The sequence below is a fragment of the Marmota marmota genome, unplaced genomic scaffold (assembly GCF_001458135.2).
Source record: "Marmota marmota marmota unplaced genomic scaffold, marMar, whole genome shotgun sequence".
In the NCBI taxonomy this organism is placed as follows: Eukaryota; Metazoa; Chordata; class Mammalia; order Rodentia; family Sciuridae; genus Marmota; species Marmota marmota.
Genome location: NW_026000108.1, coordinates 51,207,906 through 51,219,190, shown reverse-complemented (window position 1 = coordinate 51,219,190; position 11,285 = coordinate 51,207,906). Strand labels below are relative to the sequence as shown.

At 37.4% G+C, this 11,285-nt stretch overlaps 1 protein-coding gene across 3 annotated transcripts; it reads left to right on the top strand.

Annotated features, from left to right (window-relative positions):
- Window positions 1–9,615: 9,615 nt before the first annotated feature.
- LOC107139049 (proline-rich protein 3-like) lies at window positions 9,616–10,210 on the top strand. 3 transcript variants are annotated; one of them, XM_048783965.1, is made up of 2 exons: window positions 9,616–9,784; window positions 10,064–10,210. In XM_048783965.1, the coding sequence occupies exons 1-2, from the start codon at window positions 9,616–9,618 to the stop codon at window positions 10,168–10,170; spliced, it is 276 nt and encodes a 91-aa protein (XP_048639922.1). In that variant the 3' UTR covers window positions 10,171–10,210. The 3 variants fall into 3 exon arrangements, 2 of the variants coding, with proteins under 2 accessions (XP_048639922.1, XP_015337307.1); XR_007340916.1 differs by lacking the exon at window positions 9,616–9,784 and adding an exon at window positions 9,832–9,881 and having other exon boundaries at window positions 10,064–10,204; XM_015481821.2 differs by having other exon boundaries at window positions 9,616–10,210.
- Window positions 10,211–11,285: the final 1,075 nt, after the last annotated feature.

The window sequence follows — 11,285 nt, the reverse complement described above, 5'->3', positions numbered from 1 at the left end:
ATTTCAGTGACCTAAAATTTGTTGTGAATGTGAAATTCACATATTTTGAAGTCTTTCATTATTAAATGCAAAATGTTTTGAAATTTACATTGCATATGGTATGTTTATAACATGTGTGTATACCAAACCTTGAACATTCTGTGTTGAGTTTAGATATATAAATCTCATTGTCTGGCATTCAAGCATTTTTATCTTTGGTTTTCTAGGACTGTTTTTGAAAGAGGTATTCATTGATGATGGTTCAAAATAGAACAACAAAACAACACAAAATATAAATTAATCATTCGCTTTCTCTAGTCTTCTTTCTCACTCCAACATGTGTGGTTCTTCTGTAGCATTCACTGTAATGATGTCTTTTATAATTTTTCAATTTGTCCACCTCCTCCGGAGGTCAGATGGGGAAGCAGTTATATTTTCCAAATACTTTATAGAGATAGGAGGAGGCGTGTGGAGCTCCACTGGTATTCTAATGGCTATGGAGACAGGGGTTGGGGGTGAATGCCATCCACTTTGTACTCCTAAAACCACAGTCATTTGAACAAAGTATCTACTCTTAAAGGAAGAAAATAGGCAGAAAATTGTAATATGAACACTTTTTACTGGGACCTAGTTAAGTCTTTATGAAATTTCATATTATTTTCTAATTATACTTGTTATGGGCTCAAAATGATACTTGGGTAACATCCCAAGTAGACTCATAGAATTACCATAAAGAAAGTCATTTTTTTTTTTTTTTGGCAGTGCTGGGGATTGAACCCAAGCCTTGTGCATTCAAGGCAGGCACTCTACCAACTGAGCTACATATTTGATTCAAATGTATGAATTGTCAAGATCACTGTACTGTCATGTGTAACTAATAAAAAAATTTTTTAAAAAGTCACTTTTAAAAACCCAGTGCCTACATGGGGAGACAGTTGTATTTAGCAAGAGATATGACACTCATCCATCAGTGTTTCAGGATTTGAATTCTGGCTTGGCCATGAATGGCCTAATACAATGCCTCACATATTTAAAATCATGTATATATTTGGTGTTAGCATACAAAAATGATCAAATTGGCCTAATAACTGTCTTATAAAGGATTATATTCTATGATTGAAATGTACTTAGAGCAGACAGTCCAGAGAACCCAGAAATTCTGAGCATCAAAGCTAAAATAGTCATCTAAAAAATGAATCAGCTACTGTTCCTATACTAGATACTTCATTTTCTGCTGCTAAAATATGTCTATTTTCTTTTCTCCATCCTTACTGTCACTTTTTTCAGGATAGTGGCCCCCAGCAAAGTTAAATTGTATTTCATATGGCTTTTGGACTATGAGTAAAATCCTTTTTCTGAACTCTTACCCACTTCTAGCTTTATGGTGGTGTTAGAGAGGTGTGCTGGCTCAAAAAAGGTGAAAATATCTTGATTTCTGCAAAACAAAAAAAAAGTGGAAATGTACTCATTGCTGAGAAAAGAATGAACATATAGTTCCAGAAAAATATGCACAAGTTGCTTAACAGTTTGCAATTTGTCCCATTTTAGTAGTTTCAAAGGCTGTCAGCTTCATAGTAAATGTTCAGTTGTCTAATTCCAATGGCTGTTACTGAATGTTCAGTTGGCCTTGGAACGACAAAGATTGATTTATAGAATAGAAGCCCTGACACTGATTATTCAAGCTAAGTGTCTGTGGTCACTTTTCCTTAAGTTGACATTTAAAAAAAAATCTAAGGATCAGATGGACTCTACCAGATTTTTCTATTTATGGTATTGCTTTAGTAAGATGAACATAATCATGATCTCACTCAAAGTACTTTTCAAGAGGTAACAACCTGTTTAAACAATAAGCATGAAACAGGTTATAGACTATCTAGGTTTATTTATGTATTATGGTCTTTGATTTCTTGTGGAAGAGTGCATGAAAGTCTTCCTAAATTATTGCCCCACTATGCCCTTTTAATTCTGTTGGAAGTTGGTCCCAAAACAGTCTTCAACATTTGTGGATAAGAAAAAGATTTATAGATTGTCTCAGAATATAATATGTTCACATACCTCAATATCTTATTAGCTGACTCTGATTGATTAATGCCCCCAGAGCAATCTCATGCAGTTATCAAACATAACATTTCAGTTATGTATATGTTTTCTTTAAAACAGAAATCTTAAAATCATGACAATTGCTATTTTAATTGTAGCATTGCATTGAGAGATGAGAAATCTTGGGCATATTATTTTTTTCCAAACTAACTTACTTTGTGATCCCAGGGTAGTCAGTTTTTGCCTTGTTTTTCTTGTTTGTAAACCAGAGATGATGCCATGTGCCTCCTTACCAAGCATGTGGTGAGGATTAATTAGATAAATATCAGCAGAGCCCTCTGAGCAACTTAGGGTTGAGGTGTTTATCCATCCGAGGTATTATTGTCATTATCATTATCATGCCATTTCACTGGATCATAAATAAAACTCAAAGCTGTTAAAGATGGAAAAGATTTTGTTGGCCTGCCAAATCCCACCTCACAACCTCTCTAAGTAGCAGGGCGAGGCCCATCGAGTCCCTTGACAGAAGACATATAATGGATTAAACTGGTACTTCACTTGATCATAGCCAAAAGGTTTGTGTTAATGAGCTTAATAGTATTTACTTGGTGGGTGTCCAGAACAGCTGTCCTTTTTTTTGTTGCAGGTGCCAAAACCAAAGCCAAAGCAAGTCTGGATTTAGCAAATCCAATTACTTCTCAGGATTTGCTCCCTTCCAAGACAGCACTTATCATAATCATTTGCTGATAATAGACACCCTGTTAAGTTGATACTAGATACTCAGAGCCAGATTCAGGAATCCATTTTCTTTCTTAAAACGCTGTTTTAACTTTATGTAATAAGGCTTATCAGACATGTTTTACATTTAGAGTGAGAGTTTGCCTTTGATAATGATAACACCAAACAACTAATTCCAGATTCTCTTGATTTGATAACACCTCTACAAGAATAGCATTTTAATTGTTTCCAAGCTCACAAAGATATTTCTGATTAATTTTTTTCTTGTCTGCAAGAGCAAAAAGGGAATTCAGAGGACATCCTAATTAAAAACGAAAATGGATCATCACACAAGTAGCTTATTATGAGATGTAAAACCACATGAAAAATGAATATAATCTTTCTCAAGCAGGGTAAGCTGTGTGTATGTTTTAATAATCCAGAACACCTGGATATTTCACAGCCAAATGGAAGGCAGAGATGTAAGGTGAAAGTGACCTTGTAATAAGGAAGAATTCGCGTATGGAAGGAGGATGCCTGAGTGAGCAGACTAACCGGCGACTGAAATTAGAAAACCCTTCCAATCAGTATGAGCTAGAGAGAGCATATATTGGCAGAATGACTGAAATGACATTGACAGCAATAGCTCTCAGGCTGCTCACACGCAAGCCAGCCTGCTAGGTACCTTTCTTAAAGAATTTATTTATTTTCTTGCAGAGAAGAAGAGCAGGGAAAAAAAGGTGCATTTGGTTTGGGAATGCATAAATTCCATGGTAAGCCTTGTTTTGGAGAGTTCATATTTTCTGTCAATAGCCATTTTATTTCTCTAGGTAAAACATCCTTGCTTCAGTGGATTAGTTTGATAAATGCTTCATCCATTAATAAGTAAAAATCTCTTTTGCCCATTGGCAGCATATAGAAGATGTTTCAAAACCTGATTTGGTTAATTGTAGGTTTCATAAAGTAACATATTTTTTGGTACTTTAGAAGTCTTTCTGTATCTACTTATTTATCCTGATGTTCAAAGTTTTCTGCTTAAAATAATATTATTTATCTAGGCAGTTTGTTTTGACTCTTGAATTTCCTTTTGCTTCTCCTTTCTCTGGCCTCCAACTTTGTAATATTCCATAGCTATAGATATCATTTATCCCAGGCTTTCAGGGACTGTCCTAGCATCTCTCTGCAGTTTAACAAATCACCAGAATGAATGTCCTAGGCATCTGAATAACAATTTGTTATGCTGTCTAGCCCACCAAGAAACTACAAAATTCCTGGGTCAGGTGTGTTTTGATCAGTTCATAAGGAAAATGTGGTCCATCTGTCCATGAAAATCATGAATTTGAAAACATAAAAAAACTACCTATTTGTGGGTTGTGAATGTTTTACTTTAGTCTATAAGTATGTTTCCACAATATAAGAGTAAGTCTATGTAGATTTATTTTCAAGCAGGCCTTTAAAATACTGTGTGTTGATAGTGACCCAATTTTTCACCCTTCTAGTAGTTAAGTCTGTACATATTTATAGAATGTCTAATTTATTCATAATCACCTTCATCTATTGGTTATAGAGTCAGTGCCAAGTTCCTAGAATAAGGAAATTAAGATGTGAACTGAATAATTGATGTCTTAACACAATCATCTCAAAGATTAATTTTTCTGGAAAGTATCAATAAAAAATTTTAAAGAAGAATAAATGCCATTACATTAGCATTTTGTTTTGATAAAGTCAAAGCTATTTTAATTTTTTTTTTTTTTGGTACTGGGGATTGAACCCAGGGGCACTTAACCACTGAGCCATATCCCCAGCCCTTTTTTGTATTTTATTTAGAGATAGGGTCTTGCTGAGTTGTAAAGTGCCTCGGTAAGTTGCTGAGGCTGACTTTGAACTCATGATCCTCCTGCCTCAGCCTCTGGAGTCGCTGTGATTATAGGCATATGGCACCATGCCCAGAAAAGTTATTTTAGAGACTCATATTCATCACTTACCAGTAAGCTTTTGTATACAAATCTGGTAATACTCATATTACCTATTACTTACTCGTTATTTGATCAGGAATTAAAATCTGATATCAAGAGAGGAAAAAATAGTGTTTATGTAATGAGATCTAAATATCAAAAAGTCTGAGTCTAGAGATGCTCTTTTTAGATAGAATTTTGGGGAACAGGGCCCTCAATTTCCTTACTCCTATATGCCCAGAATGCTAGACATTTTTTCTTTATTTGGCCAATAGAATATTATTTCAAGGAATCCAGGTAAAAGAAGGTCACACTGCTAACTAATAAGACCTTTACCAACTTTGGTCTTATGTCTTTAATAAATGTTTACTGACTTGCTTTCATAGGTCAATCATTCGTCCTTGTTTTGAAGAATATGTGAAGAAGACTACTTCCAAAACAATCAAGATGCTCTAGTCATTTGATTGCTGCTTGATAAATTTTAATTCCTAGCAGCTAAGATTGGCAAATGAATATTGCTTTTTGTCTCTCACATAGATCTTCTTTCTCTTTACTTTGACTGAACTGGAAGACTCGAAGATTAGAATATACTGGGAATAAGGAAGTATTTGCAAGGATATATATATCTCTATCTATCTATCTATCATATATATATATGATATCTATCTATCTATCTATCTATCTATCTATCTATATACACCGATACCCCATATACATATATGTGTGTGTATATACCACCCATACATGTACATGTACAACATACAGAGATATGAAGAGGATATCTGTCTTTCTAAGAAAACATGTTAGCTATTAGATAAAGCTGTATTCTTATCTTTGAGATTGTCTTTGATGAAATAAAGAGTAATTTTTTTTACCATAAATAATACTGCATTCCTTCCTGATTAATTTATTTAGAAATTGGCACTGCCATTTTCTCTGTCACTTTTACTTTATCTGGGCTGCAATGTGTGTTCACATATTTCTGAATAGCATTTTTAATAGCATCTTAAAAACCTAGCAATACATTTTCGATGATAGAAGACATTTAAGTCCTGGTGAAATATTTTTGACTGCAATTAGTTCTGTCTAGGATGGCATATTCTTATTGAATAATCACTAAATTTCTATACAAATCTTCATAACTGTCTTAAAGCAAAATTACTAAAAAAACAAGACCACCTATTTAAGAAACAGTATTGGTTATAGATTTGCTCCTAAATATATTTTATATTCTTGTGGATTGGACATCTAACTTTCCTCTCTCACATTAGAGCAATCCAAATTTGGGTAGCTGCAATGATGAGTATAATTGCATAATTCCCAACTTAAATGAATCCCCCTATTCCACAAACTCTGTTTCTAAACTGTCTTTATTAATAGTTAATTGATAGTCTCAATATATTTAATACCAACAAAATGTAAAACTTCCAATGAGTGATTCTGATGAGTACTAATAGTTGAAGCCACTAGCAGTTTAATTTATTGACTGTAACATGTCAGGAATGAGTGTGTAAAGGTGAATAAAATGTAGTCCTGATCTTCAAGGTGTTTATAGTCTAGTGGGAAAGACAAACATCAATTTACACTGATTTCATGTGATATAATCTCCAACCAAAGAAAACCCATTTAGGTTTTAATTTGTTTTCTAATCTTTTACTGCATTAATCTCTGATTTTCATTAAATGTTTTGAAATTAGGTAAAAAAAAAAATCTTTGTGTCAACTTCACTGGTTTTGTTAGTACAAGCAGTGAAGGCAAAAGTCACTGATAATGTTGGGATTATGTTTTGAACAATTCCACCAAAAAAAGTTTTTTAAAACTGCACAAACAAAAATAAACAAAAAATCATATTTGTCAGTATTTTCCCCATAATGCAAGCCTACTTCACTTAATGCTAATTTGTTTTATAACTTTATTTGACAATCAATGCTTAGTTCTCATCCATATTGACTGTGGATTTTTACAAGTGACAGCTGGGATATAGGTACAAAATACACAACTTGTTTGGTGAATGCTCATCCTCATTACATTTTCTTGACAACCATGTGTGGATATTATATAGAACATTTCTTATTCCTTTGGTGCAGATGATTATTGAGTTTGGTATCCGTCTGCACTTTTGGAGTTCCCACCTCCTTCATGACAAACTTCTGGTTTCTTTTTGAGGGGGTGGGTGGGTAACAGGGGATTGAACTCAGGAGCACTCGACCACTGAGCCACATTCCCCAGCCCTATTTTTTTTGTATTTTATTTAGAAAGAAGGTCTCACTGAGTTGCTTAGCACCTCGCCATTGCTGAGGCTAGCTTTGAACTCGCTATCCTCCTGCCTCAACATCGCAAGCTGCTGGTATTACAGGTGTGCACCACTGCATCCAGCAAACTTTTGGTTTTCTTTGAGTGTACAAGAGCATGCTTTTTGAGACCCACTCCATGAGTGTTGATGGTATATCCTCAGGTCACCACATTTTTTTTTAAGAGAGAGAGAGAGAGAGAGAGAGAGAGAGAGAGAGAATTTTTAAAAATATTTTTTAGTTTTTGGTGGACACAACATCTTTATTTTTTATTTTTATGTGGTGCTGAGGATCGAACCCAGCACCCCGTGCATGCCAGGCGAGTGAGCTACCGCTTGAGCCACATCCCCAGCCCAAGGTCACCGCATATTTGATGGCAGATCTGCCCTTTTTGTTATGCTTCATTGCAGAAGCTATTCTGCCCAGCCCATGTTGGAAAGGAAGAGTGTGCAGGATTGTGCTGTTTTTTTATTATTGTTTCTTATATCGTGGTGATACTGTGAAAAATGCCAGATTTGCTCCCAAACTGTCAAATGAATCCAAGCCACAAGAAGGAGGAATAAGTGTTTTGCAAGATGAATTCTACAAGCAATATCTTTCATGAGTGTTGGTTGGCATTTTTGAATTTAGCACAGCATCAGGGGAGGTTATTTTCTAGTGAGCAAAAGGACATGGACAAACAATGAAAATCTCAGATTTATTATGTCTGTGTAGAACAAAATCCTGTACAATCTAGGCTCTGATTTCTTCTACTGAATGATACAGAATTTGAGGAGGAGGAAGCATACTCGGTCTCACTCCAAGGTCTCTATTAATAGATATGATTTGTCTCTCACTCACAAACCCATATTAACATACATACTTAAATGCACATACACATTTATATACAAAGTCTCTGGTGATTTGGACAGTGCTATTTATGGATGAGATAGGTTTCTAAATCCTGCAGTAATTACTTTATTTCTTGAAGCATGAGATTTGATTACCCATTTGTTATTATTCATGCTGCGTAATATTTTTTTCCTGTCACTTTATGTAGCTCTTCTAGAAAAAAAGTCCCTTACAAGTTAGCTCAGGAAGACCAATGTTGCATAGGTAGAGCAAGTTAGCTATCACCTCTGCCAACAAATGTATAGAATTTTAAGGAGCCCTAACGTGAAGACTGGGTAGATTTCTATTTCCTAAGAGAAACTTTTACAATGAAGAAGTTTGGTGGTTTAAAAATATAAGTGATTTTGAAGAGTGAGGCAAATAGGTATTAATTAAATACAACATGGAAAAAATGTAATGACAAGTTATGGTTGGTATTTTAGTCAGCTTTTTCATTGCTGTGACTAAAAGGCTTGACAAGAACAATTTTAGGAAGAAAAGTTTATTTTGTGGCTCAGAGTTTCAGAGGTCTCAGTCCATACACAGTGGTTCCATTCCTTGGGGCTTGAGATGAGGCAGAACATCATCGTAGAATAGTGTGTCAGAGAAAAGCAGGTCAGGCCATGACCACTAAGGAGCAGAGAGAAATCTGCTCAACAAAGACAAACTGTAAACCTCAAAGGTATACTTCCAATGACCCCCCTCCTCCAGCCACATCCCACCTGCCTATTACTACCCAGTTAATCCCTTTAAGGGGATTAATGATCTGATTGGATTAAGGCTCTCATAACCCAACTGTTCCACTTATAAACCTTCTTCATTGTCTCACAGGTGAGCTATTAGGGAACACCTCATTTCTGAACCATAAAAGTTGGGTCCTGAACAATTAAAAGGGAATATAGGAGACTCATCATTTTTGCATATGCTTTAATAAGAGACCCAGTAACTTCTGTGAAAATCGTTTACAATCTTGAGTTCTTCCTGTGAAATATGCTTGTTCTAGGGATACTATGTATGATAAAAATGAACCACAAATTTAGGCAGTTTAGTGTTGACATTGGAGAAATTTGGCTTACTATAAAGAGAAAAACAAAGTTGATTTCTGTTTTACCAATACAGTAGTAGGTTTGAGATGTTAGAGGCCTTACTATAAAAGGTTAAATGCCACTGATAGAAGGAAACAGAGAATATTTTGTAACAGGGAAGGAGGATGATGTTTTAGATGAGATTTCAAAGGTATGAATTCTAAGATGATAAACATCTAGGTTTGCTTTTGTTGAAATAAAAGACTTTTGCCCAACAAAGGCTGCTATAGATAGATTAAGGTGCTATTTGATTGTTTGGCAGATAATATTTGCATGCAAAGTCAAGAAGAGATCTTTTTTTTTAAAGAATATGAAGTGATTTTTTTCAAGAATAACAAGAAAATCGTAGAAATTTAAGTGGAAAAATAGTCAAAGAATATACATTGGTAATTTAGATAAATAAAAGCCTGATTTGCCACTGAGTATCTAAGGTAGTAATCCAAGAAATGGAACTGAATATAACACTGAGAAACAATCATATATACATCAGATTGGTCATAATTAGAAAGGTGAGTGCTACCAAGATTGGAGAGGAGAGATTATAACTCTTATACTATGTTGGTCAAAACAAATGGAATAATATATTTTTTTCCATCTGGGAATGAGACTGCTAGTCTTTAGTGAAAACAAGAATATGCATGCCTTACTCACTGCCCTCCAAATCCCGCTGCAGCCCGGATGCCGAAACCAAAGAAGCAGAATCAGCAACAGCAGCAGCCACCACTGCCCGAGCAGGAAGAGACTGGAGATGAGGAAGATGACAGTCTCATCGGACCACCCAGCCTTCTGGGCCCTCCCCGCAAGGCCAATGGAAAGCCTGATGACCCCAAATCAGCTCTTCACCAAGGTCCTCCAGAATCAAGGGGACGGATGATTCCACCACTGATGAGTTTCCCACCTCCTCCCTGGGGCAGAGGCCCAATCCGGGGAGGCCTCAGCCCCAGGTCTGGCCCATATGGTCATGGTTGGTGGGGGTTCAGTGCTGAACCCCCTTTTCCAGGGCCAGTCCATGGGGGTCCCTCCAGAGAAAGCTTTCACAAAGAGCAGAGAAACTCTCGCAAGCTCAAAAGCTGGTCTCTTATCAAGAATACCTGTCTGCCTAAGGATGGCCCCCAGGTTATGGAAGACAAATCTGACCGCCCCGTCTGTCGACACTTTTCCAAAAAGGGCCACTGTAGATATGAAGACCTCTGTGCCTTCTACCACCTAGGCGTCAATGGACCTCCTCTGTGAGACTGTGCCTTCCCATCCAGGCTGGAAGGAGCCCTCCGTGACCCAGCGGCCAAGTATTTCCCTGTGGCCCTATGATGGCTACTGTGAGGCTCTTCCACCCAACACCCTTGGTCAATGACACGTCCACCCCATCCACCACCTCCCTGGTTTGGGGTCCAGAGCTGTGTTTCATCACTGGTGCACAGTGCACTCTGTATTCTGATCCAGCCTCCAGAGACATGCCTTTGGGACCCCTTCTTGCTCCCTTCAACTGCCTCCTGGATCTTCTTGCCTTTCGCCAAAAGACTGCTGAACAGGAAACCTCTTTGGTGCTGTTTCTTGTGCATCTGTCCACCTGTCCCCAGTACTGCCCTCAATCCCTGAGAGCCCTGGAGCAGTTTCCTACCCACTTTAGCTGCTTGTTTTAAGTCCTTTTTATGTGACATCCCAGTGTTTTCAGCTGCTTGGGAAACTCGCCAGGTTTTCTGACCTGGGGTCAAGTTTGGGTGACTGGTTCAGAGTTGCTCCCTGAAAGGCAACCGTTCCTGCTTTTGGATTTCGTAGTTTCTCTGTCAGTAGCATGGTCCCCACCGCTATGGTCTGTGATCACTGTGCTTTGTGAAACTGCATCCCCCGTAGCCTCTCTCAGTGTCCGCAGCATTTGTGTGATTTCCCAACTTGGGAGAATTGTGAAATTCCACAAGGCTGCCTCCCTGGTCCTCCCTGTACTTCTCCTGGTGTTGATTATTCTTGGTCTGACACAGGCCAGTGATGTCTTGTATAGCCGCAGATGGGCCTCCCTACCCAGCTGTTTTTCAGCCCATTTGAGTTAGACTATGCCAATGTGCAGCCACCAGCACTTTCATTTGAATTCTGTGAATCTCCACCTGGCCGATCTTTGGGTGGAACCTGGACTGTACTATTGATCTGACACTCTTCCCTCACATCCCTGGCACTGGTTGTTTTCTGTGAAAATGGCAGGGAACAGGTTCAGTTTTGAGCTGGCCCTGAAGAAATGGGTCAGGAGTTGTGTGGGCAAGAGGGAGGGATGAGAGCCATTGGAGAACTGAGAATGAATTTTTTTTCTTTTTAACATATTTTTATATTAGTAATAAACGCAGTGGAAACCCCCCAAA